General features: G+C 36.0%; 1 protein-coding gene and 1 long non-coding RNA gene across 4 annotated transcripts; both read left to right on the top strand.

Moving 5' to 3' along the window:
• Positions 1 to 2,174: 2,174 nt before the first annotated feature.
• On the top strand, positions 2,175 to 5,108 carry LOC114819960 (uncharacterized). 3 transcript variants are annotated; one of them, XR_011574211.1, is made up of 3 exons: positions 2,175 to 2,564; positions 3,517 to 3,612; positions 4,830 to 5,108. It is a non-coding gene; the product is annotated as an uncharacterized lncRNA (long non-coding RNA). The 3 variants fall into 3 exon arrangements; XR_011574212.1 differs by lacking the exon at positions 2,175 to 2,564 and adding an exon at positions 2,782 to 3,390; XR_003767315.2 differs by lacking the exon at positions 2,175 to 2,564 and having other exon boundaries at positions 3,472 to 3,612.
• A 7,801-nt stretch (positions 5,109 to 12,909) lies between these two features.
• On the top strand, positions 12,910 to 14,814 carry LOC103423637 (probable WRKY transcription factor 38). The gene is made up of 3 exons (XM_008361726.3): positions 12,910 to 13,456; positions 14,080 to 14,184; positions 14,295 to 14,814. Exons 1-3 carry the CDS (start codon positions 12,984 to 12,986, stop codon positions 14,758 to 14,760), a joined length of 1,044 nt encoding a protein of 347 aa, XP_008359948.2. The 5' UTR covers positions 12,910 to 12,983; the 3' UTR covers positions 14,761 to 14,814.
• Positions 14,815 to 21,398: the final 6,584 nt, after the last annotated feature.

Below are 21,398 nucleotides of genomic sequence, written 5' to 3'. Positions count from 1 at the left end.
ATTTTCAGTGTAATCGGTACACGGGGTGATACATCACATGTCATTATACAAATTGTAGGATATGTATGTTAAAAAGTTAATAATTTAAATAATAAAATTTCTCATCACTTATATAAAAACATGTGGTGTACCCCCGTGTACTGGTCACAATAAAAAATTTCTCCATTACTTTATCGAATTAATTATGACTACTAGAAAACCATGGCATGTTTTAGATTTCTATTTCAATTTTCATGCTAATAGTTTTGGTTGAATCGATATAGTGATAAATACAACCACTTTCTGCTAATGTCGTTGTCAATTTTGTAAGCATATATATTTCTGATCTTGCATTGGAAGATTGATGAGCTGAAGCGCCTCAATTATATATATTTGTTTTCGTTTCTGATCTAGCATTGGAAGACTGATGAGCTGAAGCGCCTCAACTAAGCAAGCTCGATGAAGTCATCTATCAAAGCTATATGGTATTAGAACAGGGAGAAGATTTATGGTTTAAACATGACAAATTCATATATGCATGAGTGACATACTAATCGAGGTAAAGAAAATTATTAAGCAAAGGTAACTAATATTCAGAAACCAATTTTTGACTATTTGTTCCTCAGTTCTTTATTATGGTGGCATTGAAAAGATATCGTAATGACATAGGCAACTGAGTATTCAAAATCCAATTTTGACTGCAACCAAATTATTGCAATTAAAAAATGATAAGCATAAGAATTCGAATATAGTTTGATGTACTTCTGACTGCAGGAGATTGGAGATAGAATGGATTCTCTTATAGAATTTATCAAACTTACTGTTGATATTGTGTAAATATATGATTATGATAGCACGTATTTAAAGCGTATGTGACCGTTTAGCTTCACATGTGAAACAATCTGCTCTGATACTATGAAGAAAGTTGAGATTCCATCATAAAATTAATTGGTAATATGGGGAGTAGCCTAATTTACTTATAAGCCCATGCAAAATCCCACATCCTATCAATGTAGAACTCATTCTCAACAATTATATATATGTTTATGTCAATAAAGAAGTGATGAACATATAAATTTAAAAGGCATGATCCGAAGAGTACTTCTGGCAGGAAAGAAGAATGATCCAATGAGTACTTCTGGCATGAATCTCTTTCTGTATTGGAACTCAGACATATGTATGAGAATATTGTCTGCGGTAAAGGGACATGGAACACTAGGTATGTAGTAGCTGGGCGGCACATGAGCAATTTGAAATTTTGTATCGCTAGACGAATACATCCAAAAATACATAGAGTGCATGAGAAGGAAAAAGACTACTGTTTTCCAAGTCATTTTACTTCAAATGATTTGTATTATTCAACAATACATAAAATAAATGGTTGTGAATGAAAATAAAAGATTAAATGATTAAAATACTTGTATTATCGAAGCCACACCCAAGTCTATTTATAAGAATGGTTTCTCCTTGGCAATCAAATTCTTAAACAAATAGCTCTTAGAAATTTTAGACCTCAGGGAAATTAAAAAAGAAAGGAAAAATTAGTATCTGATTTCTAGTTTCTAATGTTCATTGACTAGGACCTTATCAGTTACATAATTTTTATAAAAAAAATAGTAATTGATTTAGAGTTTTAATACTCACACCCTTATTAAACTCCTAATTAATTTTCAATTCAAACATTTTCCGAAGATAAAAAATAAAATTAGAATAAGTTTGTACGCATTAAATTTTTATAAAAAAATTTCAATTTTTTAATCTTATATGTATCCATTCTTAAATATACCAATTTGTTAAAAATGTACCCTTTTTATAGTATAAGATGTGCCCATTTTTTTTTATATAAAATTTCGTTCAATATTTTATCTAATCCATTTTTTAAAATTTATATGGGTACATTCTATTTTGTTGATTTAGGAATGTATCCATGTCAAGTTTAATACACTAGTAGAAAAATCTGTTTGCGCAAAGAAATTGAAGTTGTCGCTCAAAGTGTCTTTGCGCGATGAAAATCTATAAGTCGTTGCACAAAGTTGAAAATTCAAATAAATAAAAAATAAAAACTTTGCGCCACGAAGAAGTGGTCACGCAAAAATTGTTTGCACGACGAACAATAAAAGTGGTCGCGCAAAATCCTTGAAAAATAAAAATAAAAATAAAAATAGAAAAACAACTTGGCGCGACAAGCAACAACCATTCTCTGCTCTTTCTTTCCCAAAATCCCGCTAGCCGGTCTCTGCGCAAGCCGCTCCCGATTCCCTCCACTCCCCCTCGCTCTCCTCTCATCTCGGCCTCCGTCTCCATCTTCATCTTTGTTGGGTTCTCACTAATTTCGCAATTCCCAATTCCTTTTTCAAATTCCACTTCCACCCATCCGCCGTCTCAACCCAAATACGCTCTCCAACCCTGGTTCTTTTTAAGTCTTCCCTCTCCTTGGCGTCCTTTTCTCTCACCCTTCTTCGATCTTCACTCTCTCTCTCACTCAATTCTAAAAATCTCTCTTTTTGCTCGTACTGCACAACTACCGTCCTCGTCGATCTCCCTTCCGTCGCAAGCCTTTCCCGAAGACAACCGTCAGTAATAAGGTATTCATGTGGGTAATTTCAATTGTATATTTTTTTCTTCTCTTTCTAATGCGGGAATTAAGCTATAATATTCCCTAATTTCAGGTCTAATTTGAGTATGGGATTGAGTTTTGAGTTAAGTTTTAGGGTTAGGAACTTCGTAAATTGGGGATTTCAGGGAAATCAATTTTAGGGTTAGGAATCTGGAATTTAGGAACTGTTGCTTATTACTGTTAAGTGAATTTCTATTTCAATGTTTGAACATGGTTGTCCACAAAGGTAAGTATGTCAAATAATTTTGGGGGTTTAATGGTGTTATGTGATGGAAGGGATGTTTTGTGAGTTCTATTTGCTGGTTTTCATTTAATTGAGAATAACTTTGATAACGATGGAGAAATTTTTGTGTCATAAAGAATGATAATGAAGCAGATGAACAAGAGATTGTAAAGAAATATTTTTTTTGAATTTGTATGAAATGTTTTGAATTTGTTAGTATACCATATCGCAACAACCAATTCTTTTGTCTTACATTGATTTGGGAAATTATAATATCAAGCTTCACGTCCTTGTTTATCTAGGTACTTGATCTATCTTGAACTTGATATTTGAAAACAGATAACCTGTTGCTTGATATAAGAAAATGGTAGCCTATTGCTTGATTGTTTTCGTCCAGGTACTTGGAGTTTTACAAATGCTACTTAAGATTATAATGTTTGTTAAGGACTTTAATAAATTCTTGATTACCTGCTTTTTGTTTGTCAACTATTGATCTACTTCTTCCCATTACTTAACTAGCGTTTTCATCCGAAAATTAGAGTGACAGAAAAAGTGGTATGAGCCCCTTTTGGTAAGTCACCCTCTTTTCTCCCAAATTTCAATCGCTTCTCATATGGGATTCCATTTCTTTCTATGCATTCGTCTGATTGTTATAGTTGTTAAAGGAATTCTTATTGATATTACCTTTTCATGGTAGATGCAGAACTCATATAGTTCTCCCTACACTTATGGTTTATTGCTTTTGGGCTGCTCTCTTTGTACAACTCAAGGAATGCAATCACGTTATTTTTTGGTAAGTTTTGATCACACACACACACACTATAAGAGTATAATTCATCTTTAATATTTTTAATCCTATAAATTATAGGTTTTATTTAAAATCTCATTAATATAAATAACTACAAATTTTATTTTTAATTTAAAAATATAATAATCTACATAGAAATACATTATTACATGAATGTCAAGGACTTTGATAAAAAACTAAAAACCACCCAAATTTCAGAACTACGACTCAAGTCACATGTGCAAGTGTTAGATTACTTTCCATATTACCAACATACGAAAGTACCATAGAAAGACGCAAAAGTTGGAGAATTCTATCCGACATTATTCATGCAAAAACATGATTCCAATTTAATGTGTATAAGAAAACACAACTGAAATTTTCTAATATATAAAAAAACAGAAACATAAGACAAAGTTATCTTTGGGACTACATGATCATTAAACTAACATATATGGTCTATAAAAGAATAGAATCATGGTCTAAAATATCCATAATATCCTGATATTTCTATCGAAATTTCCGTGTTTTTGGACTACCGATATTTTTTTGGACTACCGATATTTCCGATATCATCGATATTTTAGACCTTGCTAAGTCACTCATGTATCTTACCATGTAATGTATAAAGTGTAAAATATTGTACTAATTCATTATATATAAATGATTATGGTGTGTTTAAACTTCTTTCATTAATTACTACATATTTTCTACATTTACAATGTTTGCCAGCTCGCTATATAATCAACTTAAATCAGTTATATCTATCATGCAATGCATTTCCTTCCAATTTTTTGTGATAAACTAATAGATAATTGACTAAATAAACATCCTGCAAAGTTTCAATAAAAATTTCCAAGTTTTTCTTACAATTTCCGTGGTTTTTATTCAATTTTTATCGATATCGATAATATCCCGATATTTCCATCGAAATTTCCGTGTTTTTGAATTACTGATATTTTCGATATCATCGATATTTTATACCTTGAATAGAATTAGGCAAAAAATCAGAAAGGAAAAGAAGGAAACTAGGGTTTTGTTTGTTCTCAATGGGACAGGTAGGAAGAGAAAAAGCACCGAGCTAGTATGTTTTTTAATATAATATTATCTTGGTGCAATACATTGGTCTAAAATATATATAACCCTTCACTTTTTATTGGCTGGGTCCAAATATCTTTTTATCTGCTTTGTTTGCTGAGCTATTGTTTTTGTGCCTCAAGCAGAAATAAGAGGAGGTCGCCTTCGACAAACAAAAGGATAAAAAGAAGGAAAGAGAAGCCCACCAATCTTCAGCAATCATATTATGCTACAGAAAAAACGATGGGATGTCATTTCCAAGTTTTGGATTAGAAACTTTGATTAGTTAAGGTTCTGTGAAACTGATGGGAGAACAATGTTCGTGTCAAATAGTGCTTGCGAAAATTTTCCTAACCCTACTGTCTATTTTCTTCATTCCCAAAATCACTTTTATCAAAAGATTTCCATATTTTTTAAAGTTTGAACCAGTAATTGTTCTAACCATTAGTTGTTTTTTTTAGTACATCGATATTTTTAGACTAAGGGAAATGGGAGTTCGGCTAAACTACACAATGGGCAACCTAATTTTGTATCGAATTCGTCATCCACGAGATTCGAACCTAAGACCTCTTACTTCTAAGTGAAGAGGAATACCACAAGACCGTAGTACTGAGTGACAATCATTAGTAGTTTTGCAATAATTTTGATGATTAACCATGTTGGGTTTTTGCTAGAAAGATAAAAGAAAAAGGGCTTAAAAGCCCTGGTAAAGAGCTGTCTTAATCAAAAGGGTAGAGTGATTTGCACTCTCTCATTCACCAAATTTAGCAAGAAGAGATCATACTAATTAATTACCCCATAGAAAACATGCAAAAAAAAAAAAAGAAGGAAAAAAAAGGAGAAAAATATTATAGTAACCGCAAACTCATATCAATAACAAGATTCAGAGCCCATAAATGAGGTGGGCATGCAGTTGCTTGGTTGGTTAAGGATTGAGGAGGAACTTCTCTTTAAATTATTTATTGGCTTTGTTGGAAAATTTAATAATAATAATATTATATTAAATTTATTAATTGAATGGAAATTAGAAGTTGAGCCTTTTGGTAGAAAGATGTGTCTACTCAAATGAAGAGTTGCAACTTTTGACTCTTCATGAATAATCATATGCTTTCTAAAGAGATATTTCACATTCTATAAATAGGGAAGCCCCCTATAATTACAAAATAATTTTTCATTGTTTTACATAAACCTATAGTGCACTATATATTAGAGTCTTATTGAGTCCATATGAGACAGTTTTTAACACAATCGTGGTTCATGGAGCCTTGTGATTTGGAGTGCTACTATTAAAAGGACGGGGTCATTATATCTTGTGGGACATGAGCCGATCAACCATGAGCACCGTAGTGGGGTGTAATCTTGTCTTAAGGACAAAGTATCCAATACTTGCCTCGACCGTATTTTCTAGGTTTTTCTAATCCATTATATCATGTTCATTTAACATTGGTTACTCATTGACATGCATTAATTTTGATATATAATTGCATGAATTATTTCTTAAATTTTTATGTGATTTAATGTAGCGATTAGACCCTAATTTTTCCAATAGGCTTATTTACGAAACTTTGTGTTTATGATTTGGAACTGATTTTATTATAAATCACTATATAAAGATCATTTCTATAAAAAAATTAATTGAAATTAAGATCGTTTAATCATAGAAAACGGTATAAAAACAAATGGACGAATTCGGTAAAAACATTATAAATCTTCTATCTATTTGCTACAATTGATTAATTAAACGATTTTAGTTTTAATTGATTTTTCGTTGAGACGATTTTTGCATAGTGATTGATAATATAAATGGAATCGATTATAAGCGCGAATTTTGTGAATAGGTCGCAATGTATATTTTTGCTACAAACAGGGGAGGTTAGGGATGGGGCGGCTCTGCAAAAACGTCGGCCGAGTAAATCCACGTATGAAAGCTTTGTGTCTCAAATGAAATTATTTGGACCAATAAAAAGACAAAATTAGTTTAAGGTTGGGATAAGATATAGTACTTGATGTCCCATTTTCCCAACAACTTGAGAATTTCTAAATTAATATTTTGCTAGTTGCAATGAAGAATAAATTTAAAATAAATATCCAGAAGGTCAGTATGCCAACATATTAGAGAGATGGACCTGGTATAAATAGATGGTAAGTGTAAAAATAAATTAACGATTTCGGTAAAAACATTATGAACCTTTTATGTATTTGTTACAATTGATTGATTAAACGATCTTAATTTTAATTGATTTTTCGTTGAGACGATATTTGCATAGTGATTGATAATATAAATGAATTCGATCATAAACATAAAATTCTATGAATATGCCACAAATACAAACAGAGCAGGTTAGTATGGGGGCGGCTCTGAAAAAACATTGGCTGAGTAAAACCACGTATGAAAGCTTTGTGTCTCAAATGAAATTATATTTGGACCAATAAAAAGACAAAATTAGTTTTAAGGATGGGATGAGATGTAGTACTTGATGTCCCATTTTCCCAACAACTTGAGAATTTCAAAATTAATATTTTGCAGGTTGTAATGAAGAATAAATTTAAAATAAATATCTAGAAGGTCAGTACGCCAACATATTAGAGACATGGACCAGATGATACAAGTGATTGTACAAATAGATGGTAAATGTAATATTACTCTTTATCAAATCTTTAAAAGCAACAACTATTTAGTCTTAATATATAATTAAAAAATGATGTGCTTATATCAAAATGCCCCTTCTGCTAAATATATTTAAGTATAACCATGCTTCCTACTTCCACTTTGTTTTCATATACGAAGCATGATTACTTGCATGAAATGTGTACTGAAAATTTTCTAATTTGTGTAGCAATATTAGAATTATCATAATTCTTACTTTCTCATGTGTTTATTTACGCATTCTTTAAAAATAATATACAATTCATTCCAATCCAATTCATTCCAAACGAGACCATAGTAAAAGAATATTGAAAGTACTTTGAGCCTTCCAACAAACCCGTTTGAGCTTTGCTCGTCTGAAAGTTGAATTTCTATTATAGAAATTCCTCTCTTGAAACCGTTGCATAAAACCACACTTTTTGTTTTGGGGCAATTTGTAACCATATAAATTGTGAGATACAGCAGTACTTGTTGATGGGCACGGAAGCAGGAATTGTTGACAAACGGAGCATGTTATTCAAGATTTTTTTTTTCCTTTGTGATAATTCAAACTACTGGGCACGGAAGCATGAATTGTTGACAAACGGAGCATGTTATTCAAGATTATTTTTTTTCCTTTGTGATAATTCAAACTACTTTTAATTTAGAGTTTTTCAATCACTTATTTCTATCTATCTAGCTAGTAGTGACATCAATAATTTAAAAATCATTTGTACTAACTCCTATAGGGTTAAGGATGATAGACCGGCGAACATGTGCTAGAGTCATATAATAAGTGACGAAGAGAGTATGAAAGAGTAAAGTTTCATAGTCAGAGAGGAAATTAAAAAAGCAAAGAGGACAATGAGACACTTTGAAGTTTGAGAGCAATTTTGTTATTAGTCTTCATTAAGAACAACATTTATATTTAAAATGAAAGAAGGAAAAAGTAGAAGGGAGACGGGGTTATAGCTGCGGGAGTTTGCCATGCAGGCCCCGACAAAATTTGAACTTTCCTCCAAATACATGTCGCAACCTTATTCTTACAACCGATGAAATACCCATAATTTGCAAACTTATCCACATAAACGTTAACAAATTACAAATGTACTTATAGATTATCTAAAGCTAAGTTTCTTAAACCCCTATTATCAATATTCTGGTTGGCTGCTCATTAAAAATAGACTACAAGCCAGGGGCAGACTATCTAGATCAAAACTCCCCAATATGTGTAATTCCCACTTGGAAAACTATTAACATCTATTTGTGAAATGCGGCTTTGCTTATCAAGTCTGTGTTATATAAATTCCTCCGTTTTGAATTACTTTGTCTTCCTTGACAAGATGTAATTGTTTTTTTTTTTTTTCTGATTCAACAAAATTTATCTCGTACTGTCGATGTTTCTCTTAAAAAAAGCACTTTGATTGATTACTAATTAATTTAATATCCTAAAACATAATTTAGTCATGTAAACTTGGTATTCTAGCATTGTATAATGATTCTTTTCTAATACAATTAAATATGTCTACTGGCAATATTACTTTTTCTTTTAAAATATATTTTTTATACAATATTAGGGAGAACACATTATACCACATCGCATGACCTATTTTTCACTATGTTGATTTCGTGCATTCGAATTTCCAGAGTTGAACTAAATAATATTGGTTTCCCGCTGAGGTGCATCTCTCCCAATTTGGGCTTTTTATGAATGAATTTCCATGAAATTAGCAGGAAAATTTTCCAATTAAAAAAAAAAATTCTAGGTGGTCGATGACGATTGACGACGCATGAGAACCCTAATGACGTTGATAGAAATGTGTCACTTGATTACGTCATGAAGGCCTTGAATTTTCTACTGGAACGTGGGTATTTTGCTCAAATGAATGATGAATGAATTTGAAATTAATTTCTAAACAAATCAAGGTTACAATTGTCAATCAATTGCAGGAAGACTTCCTACTTTTGGACAAGAAATGCTGCTGCTCTGACCGACGACGGTCATGCATGGAGAGAGTGTGGGCAAAAATTCATCCATAATGCTACCACTCCTGGCTAGTCGTCAAAGATCATAAGGATTGACGACACTATCAATGTCTCAAACAAACAAGAGCACCTTTTTTTTTTTTTTTCTTCTCATCCTTCATATCATTTGAAGAAGATTTGATCATCAAGGAAAAAATACCAACAAGTGATCGTGATCATCATATGAGTCCATTGGCCCATCAAAATCATATCAACCAACCATGGCTGTTTGATTATCTCTGTCGTACTAAAGTATCTTCGTCGTACTAAAGTAGAAATAGGAAGTTTGTTGGATGATTTAGGGCAGGGGACATGAAATGTATTAAAGTCAAATAAAAAGTAGACACTCATGCTTCTAATACGGTTTTTTTTTTTAATTTTATTTTATTTTAACAAATGATATTATCTACATTAAGGGGGTGAGAAAGTAGATTTGGCCTCACAATAATCTTACTAGCTACTCCATCATTCTTCAGTCGACACATGGGGACGAAATGACATCTACCTAGGTCTAATTGCATGGTTTCCTGGGCCAACATGTACTGAGCGCCTTACTTGGTCTTTAAGTCAACAAAAATCATCCCGAGTGCTTGGTCTGACATCCTTTATGTCCCTTAAATTCTTTTATCCTTGTTGATGACCAACATGTGCTCTAGATTGGTGTCAGAGTGGACCTGTCTTCGGGACTTCATGCTATAAAGTTGTCGGTCTCCCAACTTGCCTTCAGTGGTCGGACATTACTTTATGAAAAGGTGCTCGTCCCCTTAGCTAATAGTTAGACCCAACCGTCGAGCGGATGTCCACAACACTCAGAGCTATCTCCCTAATTCCCTTGGTCATCTTTTCCTTCTTTGGATTGCCTTTGGGCCATTACTAGGTCTTTCTTAGGCCTGCCTGCACTATTTTAGGGGTCGAAAAGTCCCAAAAAGACCATGTGTTAACAAGTTTCCCAACTCCTTGCTGAAAGGTTCTTTCTTGGGCATGGAGTTGTAACAGTCGGTTGGACCCTAAAAATAATTATCGGGTGTTATGTAAAATGTTTGAAGTTGGGCTCTGGGGTGGTCGACCTTCTTCCTAGAAGCGCTTGGTTCAAAATTTCATCAGTCTCCTGACTCCTTGGTCAAGATAGAAGCGGTTGAGATATCTGTGCTCGTTGTGTATGTGTCTATTGTGGGTTGATGGAGAAATCAAGGCATCTCACCATTAAAAGCGTAGCAGACAAACATGGCTGTGTGGACAAAAAATAATAAAACTCTTAAATCTTGCTCTTATGACATAACCTTAGCTCGTCTAGTCCTTGTCTTGCCAAATAACTCATCTATAAAATAAAAGGGTGGAGTGAGCAACAACCATCGTTGCCCAGTTAGTAAAATATGTAATATGCCAATCAACCGATGTCGTTTTACACAGTCTAGAAAATATGAGAATAATATCAAAGCTTTAGTGACATAATTCCACATCGCATCATCCCTTCACATGTTGGTTATACTTCATAATATGTAGCGCACCACGTGACCCCTAAATTGGTCATTCTGCCCTAACGTCACCATGTGCCACATACGTTTATCCCTAGGATAGCCCAACACTAAAGTTCTTATGCTCCATAAGCATTTCCAATTATCCACATATCACCATATATAATAACTCCGAAAACATTTCAACAAATCCAACATGCTTGACTTGAAATAGAGAGATATTTGGAAATAGATCAAAACCCATGATAGCTCATGGTTTTCACATTTATAGGAAAATAAGAATATTTTGAAAACATTACATAAACCACTCACCTCGATCGATAGCTAGAACCTCAGCAAGACAAGTTATCTACCGAAACCCACCGAGACAACCAAATACTTTCTCTCCGCTCTCTCTATGTATATAAGTATATATAATCTCTACGTGAACTCTTACTGCATGCACTGTATGCTCCTCGTTATTTTCTCTGTTGTAAAACAATGGGACATGCTCCTATTTATGGTCTCAAATAGTCGGCACCCCAAAGACTCTAATTGGTTGAAACTGAAGCTACTGAGTTACTTAGGGGCTCTGTCTTTTGAAAGTACAATAAGAAGAAGATAAGTCACCAGCATATATGATAGTCGTGGCATCAAAGTGTTTACTCACTCTAATAAACCAAACACCTGGTACTGTTGCACGCAAATAATAATTTCCGTACCTCCATGGGTTTAACAACTACTAACGCTATTTTAATCAGTTGCTCCGGAATATGCCACGTCAAAAATCTAACTAAGATAAGATGTAAAAACATGGTTTCCTAATGGGTATAAGGGTGATAGGTCAATAATTCCAAGCGATACGAAAATGAAATAGTAAATCTGAATAATAAGAGAAATACACACACATATATATTATATTACGTAATATACGAGATTTTACAGCCACGTTGAAGATGTAAACTACCACCTTAGTGTCATCGTATTAACAACCCTAATGCAACTCTCTTTGCCATATATAACTAAAGTCTCCACCTCTCAAACGCTCCAAGAGCACAATTCTAAAGGATGCAATCGTAATTCGCCCAAAGGGCAAGAGAGTATAATTTCAGAATGAGGATAATAAGATAATATAGATGGCCCAACAACTAGTGAATTTGTTTTGTTGGTTAGCTAATATTATAAAAAAATAAAATTAATTAGAACACGTGGCTGACGACACTAGGGTTACCTCATCAATGACGTCGTAAAACATATCGTACTATCGCAACAAGTATAGAACAACCGCGTGTGGAACAGTCAACCAAATATAGAATTATGTCGAGGGCTAATCTAGCGATTGGTAGAAAAGATAGACCTTAATGGCGGGGATGGTGTCGAATTACTGGACTTTCACTTCTCCTTCCTTCAACATGAGCTCATCTTACAAGGAGATGTCAAATCTAAGCAGATGTCAAATATACTAACTAGAAATAAAACACATTAAAGTGTTGTAAAAAAAGATGTCGTCCATGACGTAGTAGCTGAGTAATTTAATTTCTTATTTTTTATCTGTCTTTTTTACAACAAACAAAGATAGAGTCAAATGGCTTTAATTTTTTTATTAATACATGGATCATATTGACAACCAATAGAATGAAAATTACACCAATTTTGATTATTTTTTTAATAAATAATGTAATTATGAGGCCCACTATCTTAATAAAATAAATATTTAACACATTTATTAGAGAAATTTTTTAATGTGCCGGGAATACGGCTCGATAAACCAAGTGATAATACAATTAGTTGAAAACTTAAAAAAAAAAAAATTTCATTCATTTATATTTTGACACTTGATATACTATTCGGCACACTAAAAAATTTCTCCATTCATTGAAAAGGAAAAAGATTTAACATTTAAATTCAATAGGCCACATTAGTAACAAATAAAATTGTGGCATATAGTAAATTACATTTTATCATCTCAACTTTGGGTCACATAGTAATTCATACCTCATCTTTTAATATTGCTATTTCATACATCAATTTAAGATTAATTGCAATGTCAGAGGAGTTTTTTGACGGATATAAAAGGATACCTCCCATCCAACACTTTGGCTACAGCTAACAAAACCATAATCCCTCACATAAACAAGAGAGATTAATTAACTTTTAATCGCTATAGTAGTTAGTTAAGCAGGAGATTAGGATTAATGGAGTGGTCGTGGTCGGACAGTGTGCTCTCAAATAGGGAGAGGGTTATGGAGGAGTTGATCCAAGGCCGTGAACTGGCAAGTCAACTTAGTACGGCTTACGATAACAGGTCAGTTGTTAACGGTGATGATGAGGGATCGGCTGAAGGTTTTGTTAATACCCTTTTGATTTTAAATGGGAAGGAGTCTGATCAGGAGTTTGTTTCTGACCAGATTCAAGGAAATAGTAGTGGTGTTAGTGGTGGTGGTGGTGGTGTTAGTGACGGTGGTAGTGTTGTTAGTGGTGGTGGTGGTGGTGGTGGTGGTGTTAGTGACGGTGGTAGTGTTGTTAGTGGTGGTGGTGCTGATTTATCATCTTGGGATGCTAATCATGATCATGCAGCTACTATTAAGTCTGAAGATTATACTGAGGAGGAGATCAGTTGTAAGAGCACTTCAACCTTCAAGGATGGTAGAGGTTCTTACAAGAGAAGGTAATTAGTTATATTTCTCTAATTAATTACTACCTAGGTAATATGATCATCAACATCTGCATAATTAACATATTGTTTAAAATGAATTTTTTTTCCAGTAAAAGGATCTTTCCATGTATGATTACCTGATTGTTCAATTTCAAACATTTATGTATAATACCTACAATACTAAATAGTCTCTTTGAGAACTAATGACCCACCCGTGATAAGAATAACTGTAATTAATTTGTTCATAACAGTTGTTAGATTTATGTGGATGTGTGAACAACTAGAATTATAATTAATTTTCTCATAACAACGGTTAGATTCTTGTGGATGAATATAATTGTATTTTTCTATTCAATAATGCATAGAAATTTCTATTGAGACAAAAGAGTGAAGACTACCATTTGCTCTTATATGTTCATGTTATGCTATATTCTAACAAAATTTGGATGCTTCAGTTGTTCCTTGTATTTAATGATCTAAATATCCATTCCTATCCTTCTTACCATGGCAGCATAATGCCAGCATTACCAGTTAACGTTAACCGTACATTTTATCAAAAAAATAGATGAGAATTCTGCCCAATTTATTGATTTAAAAGTTCTAATAAAGAGTTGCAACTTGTTGATTCTTTGCAGAAAGACTACACACTCTTGGACTAGAGATACTCCTGGTTTGATTGACGATGGTCATGCATGGAGAAAGTATGGACATAAAGTTATCCACAATGCGAAGCATCCTAGGTACATACATATATACGATTTACCTTGTAAAATAGAAACAAATTTCAATAGTTACAATGGTAATAATTACAAGAAATGAAGTTGACCATAGTTATGTTATGTGTATGCAGGAACTACTTTAGATGCACTTACAAATTCGACCAAGGGTGCAAAGCAACCAAGCATGTTCAACAAGTTCAAGATCATCCATCAGTGTTACGAACCACATATTATGGCACCCACACGTGCAGAGACTACTTCAAAACTTCTGACCTGGTATTGGATTGCACAAATCTTAGAGATTCTTCAATGTTCATTAGTTTTGACAACGCCAATTGTTTGACAAACAAACAAGAGGACCCATTTTTCGCATCCTTTGCTTCATCATCAGTTAAAGAAGAACTGATTGTCAAGGCAGCAAGTGATCATACGCTGACAAGCCACGACAACCATTGGCTACCGAGTGATTATCTCGTGTCGCCAGATGATCTGATGGCATTCAAGTCCTCTGGGCCCGTGAGCGGGTTTTCATCAAGCATTGATCAGTATGATGGTGATGACGATGTGTTTTCGAGGATAATAGGCGAGTTAATTTGATAATAAAGTTTTGCAATAAGGATTTTGAGCTTTGAGCTTTGATGATTAGTACGTACTTAGTAGCTAGGGTACTCCTTGTAGTAAATTGAATTTAGGAAAATCGTATGTATCTTCAGTTTATGTGAAGAAACTTGTTGGTTTCTCAGTCTATAAAATCGTGTAAACATAGTTAATTATTGAAAGAATAAAGAAAACTACAAGCAATCTTTTCTATTCTTCTTGTTAAATGTTTAATGGAAGCTTAATTATGCTTTTCGTATACCCTTTTCATATACAATGCAATGACAATTCTTAATCAAATCAATTCTCTAATACGTAGAGATCTGATAACATTCAATACGATTTATTAACAGAAACGAAATACATGTTGGTTTTAATCCAATATAAATAAATCTTTAAATGGTCTACACTGTAATAGGAATGAAGTAATAGAGAGTAATGCTAAGATTGTGATTTGATCTCTTTATATCAGCCTTATGAATGTGTGTCTTGGAATCCAAATAAGGTTTGAATCCTTGATAAATATGTGTTTATGATACCTAACTGGTAGGCTAAGAAAGTGGGATTTGGGATTCCTTTGTGGATGGAAACCCTAATACCTTAACCAATATAAATACTAAGGTCCATGCAAATCCTAGACACACAACAAAACACTTCCCATAAAGTAGTTGTATCTAGCTAGGTGTTTGTAGAAGATTTCGGTATTGCTACTCATCTTCTCATGTTCGTCTTCCATGGTTGCCACTTCGATCAGGTTAGCCACTCCTTTGTTTGTGTTTTAATTATATAACCATTTAAACTTGACAAGTGGTATCAGAGCCCTTGATTATATGATTAAAACAATAAAAGTTTAGGCTAATAAGCAAGAAAGCTGATCAATATGTCAATAATTCTTGATTGGAGTGGTAATTCTTGATGTCATTATATAGTCATATATCATGTGATCGCATGTACGATAATACATGGATTTTGGCATATTAATAATTAACGATTATACCTTCTGTTATAATTATTGATCGTGTTAATTGTATCCAAATTATTTGAGTTTCGAAGTAAATACCCTGTACTTCAAATCTTTCTTTATTCAATTTTGTAACGATATGAATAGTTGGTTCATAACTATATCGAACTAGCCATGACTAGAAAACCACGGCATGTTTTAGGTTTTTTTTTCTTTGTTTTCATGCTCATAGTTTTGGTTAATTGATATAGTGATAAATACAACCACTTTCTTCAAATGTCGTTGTTGATTTTATAAGCATGCATGTATGTATGTATGTATGTATGTATGTATGTATGTATATCTGAAATTTTGTTCTGATCTTGCACTGGAAGACTGATGAAGCGCGTCAACTCAGCAAGCTCGATGAAGTCATTTATCAAAGCAATCGGTGTTGATATATATGGTTTGAACTCTGAAATTTTGCTGATCTTGCACTGGAAGACTGATGAAGCGCGTCAACTCAGCAAGCTCGATGAAGTCATTTATCAAAGCAATCGGTGTTGATATTTATGGTTTGAACTTGGTTATTAGAAGAGAGGGTATATGGTTTAAACATGATAATTTCATATATACATGTGAGTAACATATACTAATCGAGTTATACTAATTGAGGGAAAGAAAATTATAAAGCAAAGGTAACTAATATTCAGAAACCAATTTTTGATTATTTGTTCCTCAGTTCTTTATTGTGGTGCCATTGAAAAGTTTTCGTACTGACATAAGAGATTGAATATGTTTGGGATAAAATCTGAACTTTGGGCCAGAGAGAAAGTCGGCCCAAACCCAAGGCCCAGAGGAAAACTTAGGAGGCAGGAAAGAGGCTTTCGGCTGGGCACAAGTTACAAAGGCCACCTGCTTACCTGCTCAAAGACCACAGGGGGTAGGCTATTCAGTCACTACACAGCCCAATAAAGTACTTTATTGGTGGCATTCATGTAAAAAAGCTAGTGAGTCATCACCAAACCGCATTCGGGCACCGCTATTGCTACAGGAACCCAAGCTGAAGTCGTCTATAAAAGGAGGAAGAGAAGACAGAATTAGGGACACTCAAACAAACAAACAAAAGCCAAAACTCTGCTCAAGCCAGATTTGCCTTCAACGAAGTTGTAGTCAGCACAAGCCTTCATCCCATTCGGGATAAACCTTCCCAAACCCTTGTAATAGCTCTGCTACCTTGTTCATGGTGGTATCGATTCATTTTGTATCCTCTTCTCCCCCGTCAACCCCTCTAAAAGCTTTCAGACCTCTGACAGAGCCACAAAGATAGATTTTGTAAGAAGTTCAGCCTTGGCCGATAAGGTTCAAACTTACCCGACTATCTTTGCTCTGTCTTTGTCTTTTCTTTCTTTTAAAAGCACAATAACATGTTATATATTCCCAGTTATATACAAGTTATTTCTAGCAAAGTCATAATGAAAATGAGTCTTCAGCACTTGAATCCGATCTGAATCGCGTCAGAGTTCAAATCAGATCTAAGTCTTAAGCCCGGTGGGCATGTAATTTAAAGATCAGCTTAAAAGTCCTTGGCCTCAAGGCATAAAAAAGAACTCTATGTGGACTCAACTCATCCACGACAATCCTTGATAAGCGAGAAGTCCGAAGTTACTTGGGGCGCAAGTAATCAATCTATTTCTCCGTTTTGTTGCTATTATATCTTGATTCATAGAAAAGGCTTAAGCATGGAGTGAATTCTGATAGAAAGCCTCAAGGCCTACACCTAAGGCCCCACGAAGGCATCTATTTAGCTTCATTTCATGTTGCGGTCTAGTTGGTCCGAGTATAAGGATTAACTCTGATGGGAAGCCTCAAGGCCTATACCTAAGGCCCTACAAAGGCACTCATTTGGGTTCGTCCTACCTCTTGGATTCAGATAATCAAAGGTATAATAGTGATAAGACTCTGGCAACCATAAAAGACCAAATATGATACATCCAAGCGCTGGTTTAGTTTGACAGGAAGCCTCAAGGCCTATACCTAAGGCCCCACAAAGGCACCTGTTATATCTAACTTGGTTTCTCGGGCGTATACATATTCAATCAAAGCTTAACACCCATTCAACATCTGCCATACTGAAGATGGCAGTGGCACGCCTGAGCACGACAAAGTTAATCTTGATTGTGAGCCTTAAGGCCTACACCTAAGGCCCCACAAAGGCACCATTTCAAATTAACTCTGTCCTTCTCTTTCAGAACTGCCCGACGAGCCTTGCCCGAAGTGTGTCTTGCCCGACCAAGATCTGCCCGACAAAGGCTTGCCCGAGCGAGCCCGAGAAGAAAGCAGAAGTACGACAGATACCCTCAACCGACGCCATTCTCCCAGGGGAGTTGTGTGCTCGTCCGCCAGGAGATTCCTGCGACGAACATAGTTTTGGCACGCCCGGTGGGATCCTCTGATCTGAAGATAAAGATAAACATGCCAGAAGATTTACAGAATACATTGTTTCAAATGCTATAGAGACTGAATGAAGCCTCCCTAGGCTCTAGAAATGAGACAGGTTTGGCTCCTCCCAAAGGAGAAAGACACAGGACTACCCAACCAGATGAGGTAGTCATAGTCAACCCTGTGTTGCCCTTTTCTGAAGCCCCGGTAAACATGCTCAACATGACCTGGGCAGAGAAAGGAAAAGGGAAAATTATAAGGGAAGAAGAAGAAGGGAAACTAGCCAAACGACCTACGGAAGGGATAGGCAAACCATCCGAGTACCCAAAGGCTGCCATAATCAAAGGACTGGTTATGTGTAGTAAATGCCAGTGTGAATGTGAACTCGAGATTCCCCCAGCTGGAGTCCTTATTGATCACGAGTTAATTAAAAGAGAAGCCCGCGAAAGGCTTAAACAGGCAACAAGAAAAAATACTTCCCGAAGCGTTTTTCAACGTTTAGGAGGTGATTCCCAACCCAAGGCGTTGTTAGAAGTATTTCGAAACTATGAAGTTTCTGACGAGTTTCGAAACTATGAAGTTTCTGACGAGGCAGAGGACATGGAAGCCAAACTCCAAAGAAGTACAGAGCAGCTTCAAAATGGCCAAAAGGGGAAGGAAGTCAAAAGAACTGATGGGATAGCTAATCCTGTTAAGAAAGCAACTCCTGCATATCGTGGGCGGAAATGGTATGTAGTTAGAAAAGATGGGCAGCCCACCAGACCAATGGGAGCATCCATGGTCAGAAGGGTTCAAAGGCAGCACAAAGCCTACATGAATTCCCTGATGACCCCCATCACCTCTGAAGCCTCAAAAAATCAAAAGCCAGAGAGGGCAACATCTGGAAGTAGTAGTCAGCTTCGTTGGCGAAGTAAGAAGGAAGTAGAAAGGGCCAACGGCAAGACGGAGGGTATGGGGAATCATGTGCCACAAAGCCAACATCCTGGCAAGTATAGGATCTTAAGAAGGGCTCAGGAAGATCTGACTATGATGCCAACACCTGGTTGGAGGCCAGGGCCCACCCATGAGGAAACTGTTGCATCTGAGAGGAGACCAACCTTTTTGCCTTTGGATCCGTTTGGTGAAGTTCCAAAGCAAGCGCTGTACGGAGACATGAATCAACCACAACAGGAAGGGATACCAGAGCCCTTACTACCAGCCGATGCAATGGCCTGGTTAGACGAGTTCATGGATCACATTAGGAGCAAGAAGGAGGACTTGCTCGAACCCAGCAACTTCCACATCAACATTACGTATGTATTATCCGCCATGTTTGGCGCCAGGACTGACCAGCCCGCTACCATGGAAGGTGATTATTTAACAACTGAGCCGATGATGGCTCACGTCAATGTGGAGGTAGTTACAGAGGAAGACTCAGGCAAGGTTGAATCCTCAAAAGTACCTAAATGTGGTCCCCTACGGATTTACACAGATAAAATGGTGTTCAGCCACCCAAGTATTTCGTTGGCCAACCACCTGAAGCCTATATACGTTTCAGCTCATCTGGAAGGTGTACCTTTCAAAAGAATTTTGATTGATGGAGGAACGGCTGTTAACATATTGCCAGCCAAGCAGATGAAGAGGATGGGGAGAAGCACTGAAGATCTTATTCCCACAAACCTTACAGTCTCGAGCTTTTCAGGTGCCATCACCATGACTCATGGGATATTACCTTTGGAGGTAGATCTGGGGTCCAAGAAAATAATGTTGGCGTTCTTTGTAGTAGACTGCACTTCCACTTACGGGGCCCTACTTGGAAGAGATTGGATTCATCAAAGTTTAGCCATACCTTCTACTCTTCATCAACAAGTGGCTGTATACCACGAGGCAAGTACTGAATGATCAAGCTTTTGGGAGTTGGTAGAGGCCGAATCACGGCCGTTCCTCCCCTCAGCTAATGTTGCAGAAGCAAATTTCTACAATCCCAACGTGGGAATTTTGAAATGTTTAGGAGCTGATGAGAACAGCCGCCCTACCAAGGTGACGGCCCGAAAGCTTCTAGAACAAGGGATGCTCCTTACCAAGGAGGAGTGGGAGAGACCCTGTCTTATACCAAACTCTCTATACCATCAATGATTGAACAAAAGAAGAAAGATCAGGTCATGGCAGTCAGATCCCTGATTAAAAGACTGTTGATGTATGGAAAGGGAAGAAGACAGGAAGAAAAGCTCTTGGATAAAGAAGAGCAGGAGTGGCAGGGGAAAGTTTCTACCAGCCAGCAGGAAAATGAGGAAGAATCTTGCACAGAGGAGTTAGATAAGGCCATTCAAATGGCCGAATGCGTCTACGATATAGACGAGCCAGACGGTCTGCCCGAGAACCCGGAGTTAGTTGAATTTTTGTGTGCAGAACCTGATAAGCCACCTCCAGAAGTCCAGGATCCATTGGAAGTTATTGATCTAGGCACAGAAGAGGATCCGAGACCAATTCAAATCAGCGGTTTATTAAGGATTAAGGATCGGGCCAAGATTATCTCTCTTTTGCAAGAATTCAAAGATTGTTTTGCTTGGCATTACACCGAGATGCCAGGATTAGACCCAGCCTTGGTGGAACATAGAATGCCCATCAAGGAAGGATATAAACCTGTCAAGCAGGCACCACGAAGGATGTCAAAGGAGATAGAAGAAAAAGTCAAAGAAGAAATTGAAAGGCTGGTGAAAGCTGGCTTTATTAGACCAGCCAAATATGTAGAGTGGCTAGCCAACATTGTACCCGTTTTAAAAGCTATAACAAAAGCAGTACGGTGTTGTGTTGATTATAGGAATATTAATAGCGCCACACCAAAGGATGAATATCTCATGCCCATGGCTGACTTATCCATAGATGTTGTAGCAAAGCATAAAGTTTTATCGTTTATGGATGGAAATGCCGGTTACAATCAAATAAAGATGGCGCCAGAGGATATTCATAAGACAGCTTTTAGATGTCCTGGTCATGTGGGGGCATATGAATATCTGGTCATGCCATTCGGGCTCAAAAATGCAGGCGCCACGTATCAAAGGGCAATGAATGCCATTTTTCATGATTTAATTGGCCAAAGCATGGAGGTGTATATCGATGACATTGTGGTGAAATCTAAGACAGAAGAGCAGCATCTCGTGGACCTCAAGCAAGCATTGATGAAGATGCGGATCCACAAGTTGAAGATGAATCCAAAGAAATGCGCTTTTGGAGTAAGAGCGGGCAATTTTTTGGGATTCTTGGTGCGTCGGAGAGG

This window comes from Malus domestica, chromosome 12 (assembly GCF_042453785.1).
Source record: "Malus domestica chromosome 12, GDT2T_hap1".
Classification (NCBI taxonomy): Eukaryota; Viridiplantae; Streptophyta; class Magnoliopsida; order Rosales; family Rosaceae; genus Malus; species Malus domestica.
This window is presented reverse-complemented; position numbering and strand designations above follow the sequence as displayed.